Raw genomic sequence first — 23,887 nt, 5'->3', positions numbered from 1 at the left:
GATAACCTCGCTGGTTCAAGGTAGGGTTTAGCAAGCATGAAGACAAGCAGTAGAAACTCTAGTCATGTATGGGTGGGCATTTTCTTGCTGAAATGTAAGCCCAGGATGGCTTGCCATGACGGGCAACAAAACAGCGCGTAGAGTGTTCTCGACATACCACTGTGCTGTAAAGGTAGTGTGAATGAAAACCAAAAGGTGTCCTGCTATGAAAATAAATGGCACCCCAGACCATTACTCTTGGCTGTCAGGCCATATGGCGGCCGACAGTCAGGTTGGTATTGCACAACTGTCTAGAGCATCTTCGCCAATGGCCTTGCTGCAGTGGTAACACCGGTTCCCGTCAGATCACCTAAGTTAAGTGCTGTCGGGGTGGGCTAGCCCTTGGATGGGTGACCATCCGGTCTGCCGAGTGCTGTTGGCAAGCGGGGTGCACTCAGCCCTTGTGAGACAAACTGAGGAACTACTTGATTGAGAAGTAGCATAGCAGCTCCGGTCTCGTAAACTGACATATGGCAGGGAGAGTGGTGTGCTGGCCACATGCCGCTCCATATCGGCATCCAGTGACACCTGTGGGCTGAAGATGACGTGGCCAGTCAGTACCGATGGGGCCGCCAGGACCCGTGGACAGAGTTTATGTTTACGTTTACATCTAGAGCATCTCCAGACACATCTTCAGCCCAGAATCTTATTGACGAGTAGAACTGATTTCAGTTATGAGTCCCGCTTCAAATTAAGCCCTGATGACCAGCAAAGACATGTCTGGAGATGCCCCAAACAGTGGTGGGGTACCAGCCTAACTTTCGCTCGACCATATGGCCCAACAACGAGGAGTGATGGTCTGGGGTGCCATTACTTTTCATAGCAGGCTCCATCTGGTTGTAACCCACGTCAGCACTACAGAACAATAATGAATGCAACACTGTCTTCCAATTTGTCACATGCCATGTCTGCAGGGCTGCACATTTATGTTCCTGGTTTGATAAACACTGAGACACCCTATTGCACAGTGACCGACATGCTAAATCACTGAATGTTAATCCCATAGAAGATGTCTGGGACTATATGGAGCTTCAGGTTAAACGTAGCAATCAACATCCCCACAATTTGGTGGCTCAATGAGATCTAATCCTCAGTGAGTGGCTTTAGCCTCAAGAACTTGTGGACTATCTTCTTCACTGAACTGAGGTCATTAACTAGGCTAGAGACAGCATCACACAGAATTAACGTGAAGTATCCTAGGGTGGTTAACTTCTGTCCACTGTGCTTATATATACAGTTGTATTAATTGGGAAGCAATTTCAGAGTCCCACACTGTTGACTTTAAACAAGACTTTCCGTATAAGAAACACAGCTCTACACACCTACCTGCTTCACTTTTATCTTGTATTTCTAATGACTTTTTAGACTATGGAAATGAAACTCATACCTTCTTTTGTTTAACATTTTACTGATGAGGGTGTTAAGTACAAATATTCTCATTTTGGAGGATCCCCTGCTTGGGGGCATTCCCTTGCCATGGTGTAAGATGAGAATCTGGTAAAAAGAGAACCATTGGCAAACTTTATGCACATGTTTGCCATATGGGCTCATCTGTGACACACTGCAGTTTGTAGATACACGTTGAACATTGCTGAGTGTTGGGGATTACATTATTGTAGAACCATTCTATTGAACTTTGGGTTCAGCATCCAGTTTTTCTGTTCTTTATTTACTGATGTACATTGTCTGGAAAACCTATATTCAGATCTGCTAAATAACCCAAAACTTATTTGAAATACATGTAATGGGAGCAATGGACATTTCCATGCAGGTTCCCTAAATGCCTATTCAGTATGATAAATAGTGAATAAAGATTGATATGAAACAGGAAACATTATGTATGATGTTGTTGTTGTTTTAGCATAATTTACACTTGCAAATCTAGCTTGAAAATATTTCATATCAGTGTCTTTAATGAGCCACCTGTGTGATGTAATGAAAATAGAATTTAGCTCACCATCAGATCTGGAGTTCATGTTGGTCATACAGCAATAGTTATATGTGTGTCACAATCTTGTGCATAGTCTGTTCTAGAGATGAATGATGATTACAATAGTGTTATTTGTATTTTTCCACTTAATACATAAATTTTTATTTTGTCTTATCTATGGCTTGCAGGAACTAAAGACTGAAGATCAAATTCGAATAGATAACATTGACTACAATACAAAATTCTTCATAATGAAAGCAATGAGAGCCCACACAGGAAAATATAAAATTGTAGCTAAAAATTCTGTGGGTGAAGATTCTGCTGAAATTGACATTACAGTATTAGGTAAGCCGTTATTGAATTAAATTTACACCTCAGTGGAGTTTATATCCACTGTCTAAGACGTAAATAGGTGAACAAATTATATTCAATTCCAAACACATTTAATTTTGGCAGTATGCATTAAGTGACATACATAACGTACAAGGATACATATACGCTATGTGATCAAAAGTATCCGGACACCCCCAAAAACATACGTTTTTCATATTATGTGCATTGCACTGCCACTTACTGCCAGGTACTCCATACCAGCAACCTCAGTAGTCATTAGACATCGTGAGAGAGCAGAATGGGGTGCTCTGTGGAACTCACGGACTTCAAAAGTGGTCAGGTGATTGGGTGTCACTTGTGTCATATGCCTGTACGTGAGATTTCCACACTCCTAAACACCCCAAGGTCCACTGTTTCTGGTGTGATAGTGAAGTGTAAATGTGAATGGACACGTACAGCACAAAAGGGTACAGGCCGACCTCATCTGTTGACTGACAGAGACTGCTGACAGTTAAAGAGGGCTGTAATGTTTAATAGGCAGAGATCTATCCAGGCCATCACACAGGAATTATACACTGCATCAGGATCCACTGCAAGTACTATGACAGTTAGACAGGAGGTGAGGAAACTTGGATTTCATGTTCAAGCAGCTGCTCATAAGCCACATATCATGTCAGTAAATGCCAAATGATGCCTCACTTGGTGTAAGGAGTGTAAACATTGGAAGATAGAACAGTGGAAAAACATTGTGTCGAGTGACGAATCATGGTACACAATGTGCCGATCTGATGGCAGGGTGTAGTAATGGCAAATGCCTAGTGAACATCATCTGCCAGTGTGAGTAGTGCCAACAGTAAAATTCAGAGGTGGTGGTGTTATGGTGTGGTCGTGTTTTTCATGGAGGTGGCTTGCACCCCTTGTTGTTTTGCATGGAACTATCACAGCACAGGCTTACATTGATGTTTTAAGCACTTTCTTGCTTCCCACTGTTGACGAGCAGCTTGGGGATGGCGATTGCATCTTTCAACGTGATTGAGCACCTGTTCATAATGCACGACTTTTGGTGGAGTGTTTACATGACAATAACATCTCTGTAATGGACTGGCCTGCACAGAGTCCTCACCTGAATCCTATGGAACACTTTTGGGATGTTTTGGAATGCCGACTTCGTGACAGGCCTCACTGACTAACATCGATACCTCTCCTCAGTGCAGCAATCCATGAAGAATGGGCTGCCATTCCCCAAGAAACCAGCACCTGATTGAACGTATGCCTGCAAGAGTGGAAGCTGTCATCAAGGCTAAGGCTGGGCCAACACCGTATTGAATTCCAGAATTACCGATGGAGGGTGCCACGAACTTATAAGTCATTTTCACCCAGGTTTTTGTATACTTTTGATCACATAGTGTAGCAATTTATTGACAAATTGTGTATTAGATGGTAGTCTTCCCACAAGTTTATAGATACTTTTTGCTGGTATACATTTTCTGGAATGACCATGGGCACATACCAGTTGACTGATGCATATACTGTAATACATGTAACACATCATGACCCTTGCCATTCAGTTACCCAAATGCCTAGCATATTTCAGCTTGCTTTGATAACCTGTTATTTTACAAGAAACCAAATAGTGAATATCATAGGCAGTATAAACACCATTTCCAAAAAATCAGCTCTTGAATTTTGAAAGTACATGTTGGCTTCCCTGGTAACCAGAGAGCAAATAAAAGTGGAGAATAAATGAAAAAAAACTGAGTTTAATGTAACTGATCTATCTTTAAGTGTGATATGTGCTCAGTGAAACAAAGTAATTTATATGGAACCATTGATTTAGAAGTAAGCCTACTTTGGGTTATCCAAGAGTTGCCATAGCTGATGTGGCAAGATGACCTCAAATTTGCTTCACAGTCATATGTTTCAGATTCCCTTTTTATTCATACTGAAAATAAGAATTTTCCTAAATAGTTGTTCACTTTTACACAAAAATTCATTTACTAAATTGCAATGTATATAGATATTAAAGATTAAATGCTTAATGGTTAAAAATTTAATGTGATGTGCCATGCCATATTAATCATATAATTTTAAATGTGTTTGCTCTTCAAACAACTGTTTAATGTGTTGTAGACTGTACATGGTATGAGTATCATATACTGTGCAACATAATAACCAAAAATCTTCTTTGGGGGCCCATATATATCTGCCACATATTTACTGTTTTGTGTGCCCTTGGTCACCTTCTCTTTTCATTGTGGTCCTTATGTGTTTATCAAAGGTGGGTGGATATTTTTGTTGTTTAGCTCAAGAGAAGCAATGTTAAGAAGACAGTTTCTTCTGTTTATGGGGAGGATTTTTGTTATGCTATGTTTACTGGTTCCAATAAAAGACCATTACAAAATGATGTTAATACTCTTTTGTAAACTTATGTTTTTATCTTTATCACTTGTAGTTTCATCTAATATCCAGCAAGTTTGCTTGTGAATTACGTTAAAACACCTCCAAGATGAAGTAAAGTTGGTGTATGTAAAACTTTTGCTCGTATCAATAAATTGTACATCATAATTCCACTCATATTGAAACGTAAAAATAATAATATGCTCAAAGAAATTTAGAAAGGATTCAAAGGAAGATGATTGGGAGAGAAAATATGAGTAGGAAGCAATGTATAGCAATTGATGGTGGAGTGGTAACAACTAACGGAGGGTTTCTGAATCTTGATTAGAAGATTGAATTACAGACACTTAAGTATTTCTTTTATCCAATAACATGAGAAAATCCCATAACCAGAATTAGGGAAACCCACTTCAATGGAACGTTTTGTAGAAGTCCTTGCTTGACAAATCTGATATTTATTTTCTGATTTGTTTCTTAATAACTTACAAGTAAATCCTTGCAAACTCATATGCTAAGTGACATGTATTTTTTCCCTTTAAACACTGTTTATTGTCGACTAGTTAATACTAAATCTTGTATAGCAAAAGGCATAAAAGGTTATACTAACAAAAAAGGAGAATCTTTAGTTTGGGTATATTGCACTACATTTAGACAAGAACTGTGTTTACTTGTACCTGATTTTTCTTCTTGAAATTTATGAGCCAAAACAAATATTTTCAGGAAAACCAACGAAACCAAAGGGTCCATTAGATGTATCCGACGTCACAAAGAATGGTTGCAAGTTGAAATGGCAGAAACCAGATGATGATGGCGGAAGTCCTATAGAGTATTATGAAATAGAGAAGCTGGATCCATTGACTGGGCAATGGATCCCTTGTGGGCGTTCAACGGAACCTGAGGCTAATATTACTGGATTGCAGGAAGGAAAGCCTTACAAATTCCGAGTGAAGGCTGTGAACAAGGAAGGTGAATCAGAAGAACTGGAGACTGAGAAACCAATCATTGCCAAAAATCCATTTGGTTAGTATGCCTCATTCACTCTATTGAATGTGCTATATTCATTGTCATTGATTTCAGCTTTTAATTAGTCAGCATATTTTATTTTATGGGGAATGTGTTGAGTATAAATAACAAAAGAAAAGAAAAAAAAACATATCATCTGACTTGCTTGTGAAGTTGAGCTACTAGAAGTCATAAACTCATTTTAAAAAATGGTCATTTGGCAGGTGACGATGAGATTCCTGATCACGTGATAAAAATAGCAACAAACTTTGTACTCACATCCCTATTAAACGTATGCAATTCTTCATTGTCAGAGATCATTCTCCCAGATCTAAAACTTCTCAAGTGATACTTCTATATAAGAAGGGAGATGTCAAGGAAATTTCAACGTATAGACCTGTGGCACTATTATCTGGCTTTTCAAAAATTATTGAACAACTCTTTTCAGCTTGGCTAACTAAATTTTCAGTAAAAGTAGTATATCAACATGGCTTCAGAGCACAGCATTCCACTGAAACTGGTGCTTTTAATCTTCTCAATCACATCTTAAATGCATTTGACAAACACTCCAAAATCTCATGTATTTTCTTAGATTTGACACAGGCTTTTGTTGTTATAGATCATTCAGTTCTCTTTAACAGACTTGACCATTATGGTGTGTGAGGTGTGCCAAATGAGTGGCTGAAATCTTTCTTAAGTAATCAATGTCATATAACAGAGGTCAAACATAAGCATGATAGCACTATACAGAATGACTTTTCAGAGTTATCCTTACTTTCACATGGTGTAGTGCAGGGACCTATCTTGGCAACATTTTCTTTTCTAATGCACATAAATGACCTGACCTCACATGTAAAGAATGCGGAAGTAATACACTTTGCAGCCTGATTATTGAAGCAAAAAGTAGAGAATATTGTACCACTTATGCATCACAGGTGAAGTTACTCAGTGGCTCTAAACAAACAGGCTCATCTTAAGCCCCACCAGAAAGTGTTACTCTACACTTTCAGACCCAGCACAATAAAAATGCAGGAAAGCCAGTAATTCACGTAAACAACCATTAACTTCAAAATATCATTGTGACAAAGGCTTTTGCATGGAAGAAAATCTAAAATGGAACTCTCCTATATCATCTTTAAACTCACAACTCTGTAAGTTAATGTATATAATCAGAGTACTATCAAGAAATGCAGCTCATTAAACAGTGAAAACTGTGAACTGTATTTTTCTCAGATGCACATGCTGGTAAGGCTTCTCATGCCTTATCAACATTCAGGAGGCAAAATGGAATAACCAGAATAATAAAAAGCAAACAATAAAAGTTGGTGTAAACTTTTTTTTTTTTTTTAATGTGATTAAGATGGAGAATGTCTTTTCCCCAAACACTGCTTTTAATGAGCAACATACTAGGTTAAAGAAAAATATTCATGTAAACTTTTCCAGCACAACACTGTGTCAAAAGAGTGCTTATCAGTCAGGTAAAGCATTCTACAATAAGCTGCCAGAAATTATTAAGAGCACCGATCAAATAAATGCATTCAGAGAAGTTGTCACATATTTTTTATTAAAGAATTGTTTTCACAATGTGCTGATTATATGGGTAACAAACTAGAGTAGTTGTCTAATGTTACTGTACCCTAAAATTTTATAAAACATTTGTCATACATTTTATGTATAAAATATTTTATCACATAAGTAAATATATGCCTTTTCAATTTTTACCTTCTACTATTTTTTCTCTTTGGAAAGTAACAAAACCTTTTTTTTATATTTTGTACATGGATATACCCAGTACCATATGTGCAACAGTATATATGTACAGAAAAATTCATTACTTAATTTTTTATTTGCATATTGATTTGTTTTTAAGGGAGAATATTTTAACATATGCAGTCAGTTCAGTAATAAAATGTACCACCTCATGTAAAACCAAGTTGTACTAATGTCAGTTGTACATAACAAGGTACTGGAATGAATGGTCTACACAGACAGTTAGAAAGAGTAGAGCTGAAATTCAAGTGGGCATTGTAATTAAAGTTCAGTGCTTTCTTATAAATCATTACAGTGAAACTACAGTATTTCTCCTTCAAAAAGAACATAACTGGCACTTTTACATACTGTTGAAGACTGAAGCTGTGTTCCGTTCTGCTCACTTCGATCCCACTGAGATGTTGAATCCTTGACAAACAGAGAGAAAAAATTGCTTCATCATATATGTTTTACTGAATTCATAGATGGAGATCAAATCAAGTACTTGATGAAAAATATCCTTTCTCTTGGAATAGTGTATTTTTTTCTTGAAGTACTGAAATAATACCTTTGTTTGTCAAATACATATGTGATAATTGAGTAAATTAAACTGTGTTAAAACATTATTTTACTATTACCTTCAGATGAACCAAGCAAGCCTGGACGACCTGAACCAAGAAATTGGGATAAGGACTTTGTTGATTTGGAATGGTCCAAACCAAAGAGTGACGGTGGAGCTCCAATAGAAAAATATATTGTTCAAATGCGTGACAAGGAAGGGCGAAACTGGGTTGACGCGTTAACAGTTCCTGGAGACAGGTAAACTCCTGTTCTTCTGCTCTGTATTTTATTGCACTTATTATCAGGTTCTTTATGACACGATACTGAAATAGTAATTTATTAATTTCCACAAATTCCGAAATAAGTATAGCTGACCATGAGTTAAGTGAGGAAATGTGAATGGTATTAATGTTCTATTTATTTAGTCATTCATACGTAGCTGTTTTGTTCATGGGTTCATCATTATACATATGTTTACAGAAGAAGTGCATAAGACAAAATGGTGATTCTGTTATGATGTTGAAAAATTTCAGGAATGATGGAGGAGGGTAAATGTATCAACCTGATGTAAGGGATACTGCTCCAGAAATGATGGAGTCGAAAGTTATAAATGAAAATCGCTCTGATACCTCCGACACTGGAATACATGTACTGGTACTATTGTTGTTAAGATTGTAGGGTGTACAACTTTTGGAGGTAATAATATGGACCAAAACAATGAAAAAACATCTAATAAACATGGGCTCTAAAATGCATACCTGAAGAGCTATGAGCAATTGTTGACATTCAGTACTGTAAAACACTTCTCTTCTAGTGCAAGCCCTTTGCTTTCAATAATTTTGGAGGGTGTAGTATAGGCCAATACAAGAAAATAATGTCCACTAAATATGGGTTCTCAAATGCATACCTTAAGAGCTATGAGCACATGTTCACCGTCGCAGCTTTGAAACGCATCTATTCTACTGAACAAATGCCAATAGCTCTTTAAAGTATGCATCTTAGAGCCCATGTTTAGTGGACATTCTTTTCTTGTTTTGTTTCATACCACCTCCTCCAAAAATACAGGAACCAAAGAGCTTGCAGTAGAAGAGATGTTTTCTCAAATTCATAGACGAGCTAATGATTATAGCTCTTAAGGCAAGTATTTTAGAGCCCATGTTTGCTTGACATTTTTTCTTACTTTTGCCCATACACTAAATGTGTGCTTTACGATCATAGCAACAACAGTACCAGTACACATATTCCTCTGTCAGAGGTATCATAATGATTTTTGCTTATAACTTTTGAGTTGGTCATTTCCAGAACAGGATCCCTTACCTCACATTGATAAATTTACCCTTCTTCATTATCCCTGAAGGTTTGTAACATCATCATGGAATCACATTGGTCATGGATAAAAATGGTAGTTTGACTCATAACTTTAACCTAGCAATTACTATATCTGCTTGCTACATAATCCTAAATAGTTTTCTTCGTAGAACTATAATTTGTCCATTGTATTCACTTGGAACTATGAAAATGCACTACTCCTGAAAGAACAATTTCATGAAAAGAATAGATTGCTTCTCCCCATATAGAGGAGATGTTGAGTTACAGATAGGCACAATGAAAAGACTGCTGTACATTTAAGCTTTTGGCCAAAAATCCTTCGTCCAAAGTAGAAAAAACACACACACACACACACACACACATATATATATATATATATATATATATATATATATATATATATAGAGAGAGAGAGAGAGAGAGAGAGAGACCACTGTCTCCAGTCAGGGGAGTGCCAAGAAAACAGTTGCTGTAAATACACCCCTGGCCGTTAATAGTGCAACACCAGGAAGGAAAGCAAATAACAAATTTTTACTTATCATACCATATACTTGGAAGAATACTTGTTTAAATTTGTAAATGATTTTGTGGTGTACATGCTGCAAAATTTAATACACAGTTCTGCCACCTCTGTCATCAGCAGTAGCTGTAACCTGCCTAGGCATCAAGTCAAACTGAGCCTAGACAATTGAAATGGGGATGTCATTCCATGCTGCTTCGACTCTTTGCCAAAGTTCATCAATTGTAGTAGCACTGATTGATGGCAGCCAGCTACCCATGATCAGATGTTTTCAATGGATGAAAGATCTAGAGAACATGTTAGCCAGGGCAACAGTTTAACATCCTCTGCATGGATGTAGGTCAGGACAGTATGCATGCATATCTAGGACTTGCCTGAAAAGATGACATGGTGCCATTCTTGTGTTCAGTGTTGTGTTTGGGCACATCACTATAGTCATACCTCTCTGTGCTGCCACATCGTGGGGAGCTGCAAGAGTGGTTGCTGTGCTGACAGGCTGTGGTGCTCCGGACATCATCACATAGTCTGTGTGGATACTTGTCATGTAGCAAATGAGCCCATTACCTTACTTAAGGTGCATGACATTGCACGACCTAACGGACAATCTGTCTGTCACCTCAGATACTACTGCTGCAGGGCTTGGTGAGATCCTGTTCTGCATTGATGTGAGCAGAAATATCATGGAACACAAACTGCTATCTCAATAGACCATGATCATACTGCTGTCATTAACCTGAAGATTGGTTTGAATACCACAGTTCTTTACTAGGCATGGTCACATTGAAAGAGGTATACTTTTACCTGCCCATGCCCTTTTAAATAACTGATTCAGCCAGTTACAGGGGAACCTACAGTTTAATGTGGTCTTGGAACCATGTTGCACCTTAGTATTTTTCAGATTAACAAATCATTACCAGAGGTAAACAAAGCAACAATTGACCTTTGGCTTGTAGTCTGGTACTTTTTTTTACCCACTAAGCCACCAAGCCATATCAGATTACCATGATTTTTTTATTTTTTTGACCTGCAGTGATTTACAACTTTGTAATGCTATTAGCTCATAGATTATAGTATGTACTGAATACTGAAATTAATTGAATGCTTGGAAAAAAATAGAAAATTATAAAAGAAATGAATCAGTGTGTGATGCAAAATTGTGTGTGTGTTATATTATAAATCTATGTCATTAGATAATAAACACAGAAACAACCACAGGATACACTCATGAGTGAATTTGTATGTCCTAATGCAGCTAGAAGGGAATCCTGAATATTCAGATGCTGAATTTAACTTTTATATCATTAACAGCAATGCACTGAAGACTCAAAAGTAGAGTTCACCTGCCACATAGAAAAGTCTCAGCTAATAAATTCTTTTTCACAAATTAAGAGTCTCAGCTAATAAATTCTTTTTGACAAATTAATCAGGTATGTAGGGGAGGGGGGGGGGGGGGGGGGGGGGTTTATGGTGGAAGAGACCAAACTGCAAGGTCATCGGTCTCATCGGATTAGGGAAGGATGGGGAAGGAAGCCGGCCGTGCCCTTTCAAAGGAGCCATCCCGGCATTTGCCTGGAGCGACTTAGGGAAATCACGGAAAACCTAAATCAGGATAGCCGGACGCAGCATTGAACCGTTTTCCTCCCGAATGCGAGTCCAGTGTGCTAACCACTGCGCCACCTCACTCGGTTGATATGTAGGTGACAGGTATATTATACCATAGGAAGTAGGCATAGATATGAGGGAATACTGCTTTTTTTTTTTTTTTTTTTTTTGTTGGAATAGGCCATTATTACAAATGATTCATCAGATTTTGAAATTACATGCTTTATAAAGAAATAGATAAATGAGTTATAATGGTAAATGAAAATCACATAACTTGCAGTCAAAACAGTGTGCATATTCCATGTGCATTTTGTTGTCATTAAGTTTATGACAGGTAAATTAAATATGACTACTTCATAGATTAGTGGCTGCCTTAGTCTAGTGGGTGGAGCACTAGACTCTGGCCCTGGATGTCCCACAAACAGTCTGGGTATGGTGGGGATTTTTCCTTCGTGTGCTTCCTCCAGGATGCTCCAAATCACTCAGTCTGCTGTCAAAATCAGTATGGAAGAACTTTTTCAGGGGTGTAAGGTGTCCGGGGTGAGGGGCCTGCCACTCCTCCATCTCCTTGTCCAGTGGTGAATAGAAAGGATGCACTCTATCTGCAGTCAAGTCGACAGTCTGGTTATGGACTTGTGCCACAGACTTTATCTTACACCACATATGTGTGTTAAATTATGAGGACAGAGTATATTCCACATTTGTGGTCTGTTGACTAGAAATTGGGAAGTTTTCAATTATTATAATGTATCATTTGCTTTTTACACAGGGTGATTAAGCTGCCCTTACTGACATGGTTTTATGCAACCTGCAATTTTATATCTATCCTGGAAACATTTGACCCTCTGGTATGCTTAGAAAACACAACAGATGTCTCGATATTTACCTCCTCACCATAGTAGAAAGTCATAATGTTATAATATTATTAAAAAATGAAAATCATAAGTATATTCTCTAGAGAATGAGACACTAAAATGCTGCTGAACACTAAGGTAATACTGTGACAGCATTAAAACTAATACATGGTATAGCCTGCATCAGTTGTGCTGTACTGAAGTGTAGCATAGTTGATAAGGGCAGATCAAGCATTGCAGAGAGGTCTTGCATGTGAGGGTCAACATTTGAATCTGGGGCGAGGGTTCCATTTATTTTTTTGTTTATTCAGTTTTAATGCACATAATGTACAGGAAATATCCTCTTTTTATGCAAATTGTTTGTGAATAAAAGTATCTGTGGCCAGGGGCTTATTTGTCAGCAGCCAGACAAATATGGATCAGAAGTAAGGGGAACAAAACTGCACTGACCATGTTTATCATGTTAGCAAACACTCATAGTATTGACCGTTTTGGTTTATCCACATCTGGAACCACTGCTGAATAGGTCATCTTATGTGCCAAAGCATTCCCAATGTTATTGATCTGCAGGATTTTGTGATGATGTGCCAGAGGTGGTCGGGATTTTCCAGCACTTGAGTGTAAACTACTTGTTTCAACACCCCTGCAGGTAGAAGTCTAATGGTGTTAAATCCGGTGAGCTGATGGACCAAGCAACAGGTCCTCATCTTCCTGTTCGTTTCTCTGGAATTTCCTCATTTAAATAGTTACAAATGAGTAAAGTTGAATGTGGCTGTGCTCCATTCTGTTAAAACCACATTATTAAAAGATCCAGTTATGGCACACCCTCCAGCAGCTGTGGGAGTTCCTGACACAGAAAGTGCAAGTAGCACATGCTCATCAAATGGCCCTCAAAGAAATACAGTCCAATATGACAATCACCCAAGATTCCACACCAAACATTCATTCCCCATTGTACATTGTAGGCTGTCTGTCACATCCAGTTAAGATTGTCTGTAGTCCATTGTATGTTGTGGTGACTGATAGTCCCATTATAGTGGAATCGTGATTCATCAGAGAACATGTCATTTTCAAGATTTCCTAATAGCCACTGACAGAAATTCAGTCGAGCTTTGAAATCCTGCCTGTGGATCTCTAAGTGGAGCTGTAAATGGTTTGGGTGATAATTATGTGAATCCAGTATTTGCTGTATGGGTGACTGGCTGGTGTTCAACTGTTGTGCATTTGCCCTTTTACTGCACAGAGGATGGTCTCTTCGTTTTCACCAGATGTTGTGTTGGGCTTCAGTCAGTTATCTGCTATGCAGATGACACAACTTTAACCACCACATATTGAGATATATTACAGTTACACCAGAAATCACAGGACACTCTCTCCCTAACTCTAAACTGGTTCTCATCTAATAAACTACCATGAAGTCCAGAGAAAACTCAACAGCTGCTGCTAGGACTAGCTAAAGATGTACAAGCAGAATCTGTAAAACTGCTTGGAATATATATATTAATTCCCAACTAAACTGGAAACCTCATATTAATCATGTCTGCAGAGAGGTATCAAGTGTGTACTATCTGATATCAAAACTATCAGATCTAGTGAAAAATTAATATCTTAGAACAGCTTGCTTTGGATGCTCATGCATCTTATGGGCCGTTGTTATGGGGATACGCATGTCACATTAGTTGAGATTCAGAAAAAGATGCTATGAATAATGTGTAAGATTGGTCCAAGGGTACACTGCCATCCTTTAGTCACTAAGACCAAGATGACAAGATAATGACAGTGATAAATCTCTGTATCTATGAACCATTGATATATGATATATGCTAAAAACAACATAGTAGAGTTTGACAGCAGAGAGAACACACACTTTTGTGTTGTGACACCAGAAGCAAAATGAGTATTGACATTCCTAGGCATAACCTGAGGAAAAAAAAAAAAAAATGAAAACCAGGCATGTCTCTCAAAGTGAGCTGTATGAATTTTTTAAATAAATTGCCACATTCTGTACTCAAAAAACTTTAAATAATTTTAAAAGTAAGTTGTGTAACTGATTGATAAACAATCCATTCTACAGCTTAAAAGAATTCTTGGATACTAGCAGTGTAGAAATTGTTTGAGTTTGAAGTTTATGATTATAATTATGTGCAACTGGTAATAGAGGATAAATTATTTGTACATGCAGTGTGAACAGTAATTTTGCTCTTGCTTCCCCATAAACAAGAGGCATGTCAACTTATTCCTCTGTGGAAAATATGACGGCTGACAGCAGAGACTACATTCAGGCTGTAAACCGATGCAGTGTGCACAGGGCAGAATATCAATAACAGCCTTGTTTTCTTGTTTGAATGTGGCAAATGTTTTCCTGTGATTTGGTATTAACACATCATACCATTGCAAAAATTTTTGAATGCTGCAACATTCAAATCATTGATAATACTTTTCATTGATCGCCTAACCACATGTGCCATGCTACACTGCTGGTAACATTATTGTATTACAAATAGGTTGGAGAACATACTCCATCAGCTCAATGCTTGAACATTATTTACTTCACTGTTACCTCGTTTTAAGCATTAATTACACTCTTTGCTACACCTGGCCACTAGGCATGACATATTAACATAGTTAAATGATTCACAGGATTTATGTTTTGCAAACAGACTGTACCATCTGTCAGATGTGTTCAGAATCATTTGCAAGATGATCTTACTGGACATTAGTACCATACAGTATGGCAACTTCATCCGTGTATTGTGTTCATCAGCTAAGTTTGGTAGGAACAGCTGAATCACCCTATGTAATGATAATAATAAAATGAAGTGTCTTCAAACATAATGTATCATTTGTGTTTTCCGAAGTACTAATAGTAGAGGAAAATGCTAGACCAAAATTTCACCTAATGCACCACAGTAAAACAACTAAATTAAAGCTCAATTTATTGATGTGTAATTCTGATTTTGTCTTCTGTTATTTATGAAGGACTGCTGGACGTGTTACTGATGTCGTTGAAGGACATGAATATGAGTTCCGAGTTGTTGCAGTCAACAAAGCTGGTCCAAGTGAACCCAGTGATGTCTCAAAATCAGTTGTAGCAAAGCCCCGCTTCCGTAAGTATAACTTTGTTGATAACAGCTTATAAATTATGAAATTTCTTTCATGGCACTAGTCTTACCAAATGTTTGCATAACACAGTGTATGAGAACATAGACTCTTTACAGTATGACAGATTATATAATGTATGTATGTACGTTTCTAAATTTCTCTGATTATATAAATTGCTAAATTGTAATTTTCAATGTGACATGGGAAATATTGCTGAAGTCACAAAGAAATTAGAATACTATTTTTTTTCAATGTATTCAAAAAGATTTTCTGTTCTCAATTTTCAGTGGCACCATATATTGATCGTAAAAACTTGCAAAAGAAAGTGCTACGTAGTGGTCAGTTGCTACGAATTGAAGCTGATGTCAAGGGTGAACCACCTCCAAAGATTACGTGGACTCTCAAGGAAACAGTACTGAAGTCCCATGACAGGTAAATGTGCAAGAAATTGAATTAATGTGAAGGAAGTTTCTTATAGCCTGCAGTTAACTTGAAGTTATGTCTTCTTGTACAAAGACATTTAAGAGACTTAATTATCAGTAAATTTATGAAAATATAACCGAAGTTGAATTTTAGATTTTAATATAGACTTACTTATAGTCAATTTTCCAGACCACACTCACGATATTTAAAACTATTAATATGAAATTATGAATATTGCAATTTATATGTGTGGAGTGTGATAGGTATTGAAACTTGATAACTGTGTGCTGTGAAAGGATGGAATGAGTTTTATTAGAAGTATGACGAACTTGAAAGTGCAGAAGGAGAATGAAAAGAATTGACAAAGGAGAGAAGATCATTTTCTGTTTTATGTCATCTTAGCTTCATTACAATGACTTGTTCTTGACTTTTCCTAAGTCAATAAAATGCAGTTGAATGAAGCCAGAAGATAAAGATCATGCCAGCTGGGATACATGAAAAGCAGATGTCTCAGAATTAGTTTTCCATTACATGTTAAGACAAAGCTACTGACTGTGATCATAATAAGAAAGCACAAGATAGGGATGATAGATGGAGAAATATGGAACACAAAATGTGCAAATGAAATCTGTAGAAAGAAATACAATCTCCTTATATATTCTGCAGAAATATTTAGAGAAAAAATGATACTTTAAAGAGGGAGATTTCACATATGAACTGTGACATCTACATCTCCCCCAGCTACTGTGCAGTGCATGGTGAAGGCTACTTCACACCAATATTAGTAATTCCTTGTTGTTTTCCATTCAGATACTGAGTAAGGAACGTGACTGTGTATATTCCCCTGGATGTGTCTTAATTTCTCATGTCTTATTCTCATGATCCATACACAAAATATATGATGGTGGCTTCACAATAGTTGCTTTGTCTCATTAAAAGACATGTTGTCTGAACTTATCCAACAGTGTTTCACAAGAATTATGTTGGCTTTCCTCTAAGGATTACTATTTAAGCTCACTGAGCATTTTTTTGTATTTTCATAAAGGCCACACCATTCTGTTATTATCCTAAAACCATGTCTGTGGATTCAGTTGATGGCTATTATCATGTGTACTTGATAAGGACTTCAGATACTGGAATAAGACTCCAAAATCATTCATATCAATATCTCAAATAAATTTCGTTTACAGATCCACTGCACTTTTCCAGATCGTCCTGTATCATATTGATTCTTAGTGTTACCCCTAAATACTTTTACAATGTGGTGTACTGAAGAAGCTCGGCATGGAACTAGTAATCAGATACAATGGGGTTCTTTCTCTTTGTTGTAAGCATTATCTTTCATTTATCCATATTAAAGAGTGGAGAGGTGTGTATAAGTCTAATTTTATTCCTTGTGGTCATCCAATGATGATACTTTCCTGTAGACAACGACCATCATCATCAGTCATCAATTTTATAGTGCAGCTCAGAATATCTGACAAATCATTTACTTATATTGAGAACGTCAGAGGTCCTATTACACTTCTTTGGGACACACCTTATGTTACTTTAGTTTCTGTTGAACCTTCGCCATCCTGTAATATACATCAAGCCACTTATATCTCTTCAAAGATACTTCATATGGTCACTAGACACAAATACAACCAGATTGAATAACATACTATAGTGCATTATCTATTGTTGCTATTGCAGCTTAAGATTGCAGCTGTTAGTCTCTCTGTAGGAGAGGAAACACCTATGAATTTTCATTATACATTAGTCTGTGGTAAAAATTGGGTCCTTTTACTGACATCCTACTTCAGATGATATGATTGCTGAAAGTTTCAAAGAAAACTTTACTTTAATTTCAAACGTGTACCTGACTCATAAACTTATAGTTGGTGGTGACTTTAATTTACCCACAATATGTTGACAAAAATACATGTTTAAATCCAGAGGTACACATAAATGTCATCTGAAATTGTGCTAAATGCATTCTCTGAAATTGTTTGAGCAGTTAGTTCATGAGCCCACGTGAATGATAAATGATCCTGAAAACACACTTGACCTCTGAACAACAAATAATCCTGAGCTAATAACGAGATCAAAACGAATACAGGCATTAGTGAACACAGGGTTGTCATGGAGAGATTGAACATTGTAACCCCCAAAATCCTCAAAAAATAAATGAAATACATACCTTTTCAAAAAAGCAGATGAAAATTCACTTGTTGCCTTCCTGAGAGACAATTCCCTCTCCTTCGAAATTAACAATGTAAGTGTAGGCCAGATGTGCTTGAATTTAAAGAAATTGTACTGTCAGCAATTGAGAGATTTATACCGAATAAATGGACAAATGATGGAACTGATCCCCTTTAGTACACAAAATGAGTCAGAACACTGTTGCATAAACAATGAAAAAAGCATGCCAAATTTAAATGAATACAAAATCTGCAAGTATGGTGAACTTTTACAGATGCTTGAAATTTAAGTGCACACTTCAGTGTGAGATGCTTATACTAGTTTCCACAGTGAAACTTTGTCTCAAAACCTGGTAGAAAATCCAAAGGGATTGTGGTCTTATGTAAAGTGTGCTAATGGCAAGACACAGTTGATGCCTTCTTTGTGCATTAGCAATGGAAATAATATTGACGACATTGCTGCAAAAGCAGAGTTACCAAACACATCCTACCAAAATGTCTTCACCAAAGAAGTTGAAGTAAATATTCCAGAATTCAGAGCAAGAACAGCTGCCAACATGAGTAACTTAGAAGTAGATATCCTCACAGTAGCGAAGGAACGTAAATCACTTAATACAAACAAGTCTTCCGATCCAGACCTTGACCAATGAGGTTCCCTTCAGAATATACTAATGCAATAGCTCCATACTTAAAAACCATATACAACTACTCGCTCGACAAAAGATCCGTACCCAAAGACTGGAAAGTTGCACAGCTCACACCAATATTCAAGAAAGGTAGTAGGAGTAATCCACTAAATTACAGGACCATATCATTTATGTCAATATGCAGCAGGATTTTGGAACATGTATTGTGCTTGAATTACAACAGTGACCTCAAAGACAATGGTCTATTGATATACAGTCAACACTGATTTACAGAACATCGTTCTTGTGAAACACAACTATCTCTTTACTCACATGAGGTGTTGAGTGCTGTTGACAAGAGATTTCAAATTGATTCCGTATTTTTAGATTTCTAGAAGGCTTTTGACACTACCACACAAGTGGCTTGTAGTGAAATTGCATGATTATGGAATATCATCTCAGTTATGCGGCTGGATTGATGATTTCATCTGTATCATGCAAAAATTGGCAATAGATGTTAAATAATGAAAAGTGTGAGGTCATTCACATGAGTGCTAAAAGGAATCCATTAAAATTCGGTTACACAATAAGTCAGTAAGAGGGAAAGGTTGTAAATTCAACTAAATGCCTAGGAATTACAATTACAAACAACTTAAATTGGAAAGATAACATAGAAAATGTTGTGGGGCAAGGCAAACCAGACTGAGTTTTTATTGGAAGAATATTTGGAAAATGTAACAGATTTACAAAGAGACTGCCTGTACTATATTTGTTTGTCCTCTTTTGGAATACTGCCATATGGTCTGGGATCCTTACCAGATAGGATTAACAGAGTAAATTGAGAAAGCTAAAGAAGAGCATCATGTTTCATATTATCGTGAAATAGGGGAGAGAGTGTCACTGACATCATGCAGGATTTGGGGTGGACATCATTAAAACAAAGGCATTTTATGTTGGTGCAAAATCTTCTCATGAAATTTCAATCACCAATTTTCTTCTCAGAATGCAAAAATATTTTTTGACGCTGACCTACATAGAGAGAAAGGATCATCATAATAAAATAAGTAAAATCAGAGCTTGCACCGAAAGATATAGGTGTTTGTTGTTTTCATGTGCTATTCGAAATTGGAATAATAGAGAATTACTGTGAAGGTGTTTCAATGAACATTCTGCTGGGCACTTAAATGTGATTTGCTGAGTATCCATGTAGATGTAGATGTAGAACTGATTTCAGAGAAACACTATATTTGGATTATACACTGAGGTGACAAAAATAATGGGTTGCCTCTTAAATCATGATGGATCCCCTCTTTCTGGCATAGTGCAGCAACTCGGCATGGCATGGACTCAACAAGTTGTTGGTAGACCCCTTCAGAAATATTGAGCCGTGCTGCCTCTATAGCCATCCATAATTGCGAAAGTGTTGCTGGTGCAGGATTTGGTGCATGAACTGACCTCTCAATTATGCCCAATAAATGTTCAATGGGATGTTCTTCAAACCAATCATGAACAATTATGACCTGATGATGTGATGAATTGTCATCCATAAAAATTCCATTGTTGTTTAGGAATATGAAGTCCATGAATGGCTGCAAATGGTCTCCAGGTAGCTGAACATAACCATTTCCAGTCCATTCCAAGTAAAGACAGCCCATACCATTATGGAGGCACCACCAGCTTGGACAGTGCATTGTTGACAACATGGGTCCATGGCTTCAAGGGGTCAGCACCACACTCAAAACCTACCATAAACTCTTACCAACTGAAATTGGGACTCAGCCCATACCATTATGGAGGCACCACCAGCTTGCACAGTGCATTGTTGACAATGTGGGTCCACGGCTTCATGGGGTCAGCACCACACTCAAACCCTACCACAAACTCTTATGAACTGAATTTGGGACTCATCTGACCAGACCATGGTTTTCCAGTTGTCTAGTGTCCAATTAATATAGTCACAAGCCTAGGAGAGGCAGTGCAGGCGATACCATGCTGTTAGAAAAGGCACTCACATCAGTCATCTGCTGCCATAGCCCATTAACTCGAAATTTCACCACACTGTCCTACATCTACATCTACATGACTACTCTACAATTTACATTTAAGTGCTTGACAGAGGGTTCATCGAACCACAATCATACTATCTCTCTACCATTCCACTCCCGAACAGCGCGCGGGAAAAAACGAACACTTAAACCTTTCTGTTCGAGCTCTGATTTTTCTTATTTTATTTTGATAATCATTCCTACCTATGTAGGTTGGGGTCAACAAAATATTTTCGCATTCGGAAGAGAAATTTGGTGACTGAAATTTCGTAAATAGATCTCGCCGCGACGAAAAACGTCTTTGCTTTAATGACTTCCATCCCATATCATATCTGCCACACTCTCTCCCCTATTACGTGATAATACAAAACGAGCTGCCCTTTTTTGCACCCTTTCGATGTCCTCCGTCAATCCCACCTGGTAAGGATCCCACACCGTGCAGCAATATTCTAACAGAGGACGAACGAGTGTAGTATAAGCTGTCTCTTTAGTGGACTTGTTGCATCTTCTAAGTGTCCTGCCAATGAAACGCAACCTTTGGCTTGCCTTCCTCACAATGTTATCTATGTGGTCTTTCCAATTGAAGTTGTTCGTAATTTTAACACCCAGGTACTTAGTTGAATTGACAGCCTTGAGAATTGTACTATTTACTGAGTAATCGAATTCCAACGGATTTCTTTTGGAGCTCATGTGGATCACCTCACACTTTTTGTTATTTAGCGTCAACTGCCACCTGCCACACCATACAGCAATCTTTTCTAAATCGCTTTGCAACTGATACTGGTCTTCGGATGACCTTACTAGACAGTAAATTACAGCATCATCTGCGAACAACCTAAGAGAACTGCTCAGATTGTCACCCAGGTCATTTATATAGATCAGGAACAGCAGAGATCCCAGGACGCTTCCCTGGGGAACACCTGATATCACTTCAGTTTTACTCGATGGTTTGCTGTCTATTACTACAAACTGCGACCTTCCTGACAGGAAATCACGAATCCAGTCGCACAACTGAGATGATACCCCATAGGCCCACAGCTTGATTAGAAGTCGCTTGTGAGGAACGGTGTCAAAAGCTTTCCGGAAATCTAGAAATATGGAATCAACTTGAGATCCCCTGTCCATAGCAGCCATTACTTCATGCGAATAAAGAGCTAGCTGTGTTGCACAAGAACGATGTTTTCTGAAACCATGCTGATTACGTATCAATAGATCGTTCCCTTTGAGGTGATTCATAATGTTTGAATACAGTATATACTCCAAAACCCTAATGCAAACTGACGTCAATGATATAGGTCTGTAGTTCGATGGATTACTCCTACTACCCTTCTTAAACACTGGTGCGACCTGCGCAATTTTCCAATCTGTAGGTACAGATCTATCGGTGAGCGAGCGGTTGTATATGATTGCTAAGTAGGGAGCTATTGTATCAGTGTAATCTGAAAGGAACCTAATCAGTATACAATCTGGACCTGAAGACTTGCACGTATCAAGCGATTTGAGTTGCTTCGCAACACCTAAGGTATCTACTTCTAAGAAACTCATGCTAACAGCTGTTCGTGTTTCAAATTCTGGAATATTCCATTCATCTTCCCTGGTGAAGGAATTTCGGAAAACTGCGTTCAATAATGGATATCTTCATCCTATGTCCCACATTGATTTATGCAGTTATTTCACGCAGTGTTGCTTGTCTGTTACCATTGACAACTCTACAGAAACACAAATGCTCTCAGTCATTAAGTGAAGGCCATTGGCCTCTGTATTGTCTGTGGTGGAAGGTAATGCCTGGAATTAGGCATTGTAAGTATGTTCTTGACGCTGTAGATCTCAGAATATAGAATTCTCTAACGATTTCCGAAATAGAATGTCCCATGGGCCTAGCTCCAGCTACCATCCCACATTCACAGTTCGTTAATTCCCTTCATGTGGCCATAATCACATCATAAACATGATTCACCTGAGTACAAATGACAACTCCACCAATGCACTGCCCCTTTATGCCTTCTGTACGTGATACTACCACAATCTGTATATGCGCATATCGCTCTCCCATGCCTTTGCCACCTCAGTGTGTAACAGTAAGATAAAGAAGAGATGTATGGACTTTTGTAAACAGCTGTTGGGGATGTAGTGGTCCAAGAGAACATAAAATATTGAGTAATAAAAAGTTGTTGGAACAATTGAAATGGGGTTAAATGGGGACACAGAGTGTTATGTCTACTTTCAGGGAACTGGGAAACGCAAGGGTTATTCTTCTTCTTCTTCTCCTTCTTCTTCTTCTTCTTCTTCTTCTTTTTCTAGGCTTATAATGGACTCAAATCTTCCATGACAATCTTACATGTTGCCTCCAAATGGTTCTATCTTTGCTACCTCCTACCAGCTATTTACACCCATCCTGTTGCATATTATTTTATTTTCATTTACCAAAGTACTGTTGGGTCTCCCCTCAGTCTCTTACCAAATGACTTCTCCGTGACTGTTCTTTAAAGCACCTGATCCTCTTTCATTCTCATCACATGGTCTACCTATTGAAGTTGAAGGGTATTTAGAAGTTAAAAATAAATCTTCAGGGAAAAATGCCCTAATAATAAGTACAGATTATACAGCAACTGTAAATTTTAATTGGGTGGAGAGAATTTGGCTATTCGTGTCCACACTTCAACACATGACCTGTTACCCAGGGGAAAATAAGCATTAAATGCTTGCTCTTGCCACATGTACTTGGAGGTACTATCCAACCTAAAAACATATGACTTGTAACGGGTGTAATTATTAATCGGCAAATGATGTAAATGCTGATATAATGTTGTTCAGTAGACCATCCTCAGTCAACAGTAGAATTATCTGTTCTTCTATTCATTAGAACCTGTATGTAATTTCACTCTTATATTTAGGAACCTGCTCAGAAAGTGAGAATTGGCAGGGAAATTAATTGGTGGCATTTTTGCTATTTTAGTTTTGATTTTAGTATATTTTAAACAATGTTTTGTTTTAACAGATTGAAAATTGAAAATGAAGATTACAAAACAACATTCATCCTCCAGAAAGTAAAGAGAGCAGACACTGGAGTTTACACTGTTACAGCAAAGAATGATTCTGGAGTGGATTCTGTTGATGTTGAAATTTCTGTACTGAGTAAGTATTACACAACATATGCAGATTTAAAACATATAGAGTTCTTTTCCAGATGTA

The 23,887-nt window shown here is 37.7% G+C and overlaps 1 protein-coding gene across 12 annotated transcripts in view; it reads left to right on the top strand.

Moving 5' to 3' along the window:
- Window positions 1-23,887, top strand: part of LOC124555505 (twitchin) — a 367,233-nt gene that overhangs the window by 172,787 nt on the left and 170,559 nt on the right. For all 12 annotated transcript variants that reach the window (XM_047129451.1, XM_047129441.1, XM_047129452.1 and 9 more), the window contains 6 exons: window positions 2,158-2,314; window positions 5,420-5,719; window positions 8,095-8,269; window positions 15,296-15,423; window positions 15,706-15,850; window positions 23,694-23,830. In XM_047129451.1, the coding sequence (XP_046985407.1) occupies window positions 2,158-2,314; window positions 5,420-5,719; window positions 8,095-8,269; window positions 15,296-15,423; window positions 15,706-15,850; window positions 23,694-23,830 (1,042 nt within the window). The remainder of the gene's footprint in view (window positions 1-2,157; window positions 2,315-5,419; window positions 5,720-8,094; window positions 8,270-15,295; window positions 15,424-15,705; window positions 15,851-23,693; window positions 23,831-23,887) is intronic.

This window comes from Schistocerca americana, chromosome X (assembly GCF_021461395.2).
Source record: "Schistocerca americana isolate TAMUIC-IGC-003095 chromosome X, iqSchAmer2.1, whole genome shotgun sequence".
Taxonomy (NCBI): Eukaryota; Metazoa; Arthropoda; class Insecta; order Orthoptera; family Acrididae; genus Schistocerca; species Schistocerca americana.
The sequence above is the reverse complement of the archived record's forward strand: the minus strand, read 5'-3'. Positions and strand labels throughout refer to the sequence as shown.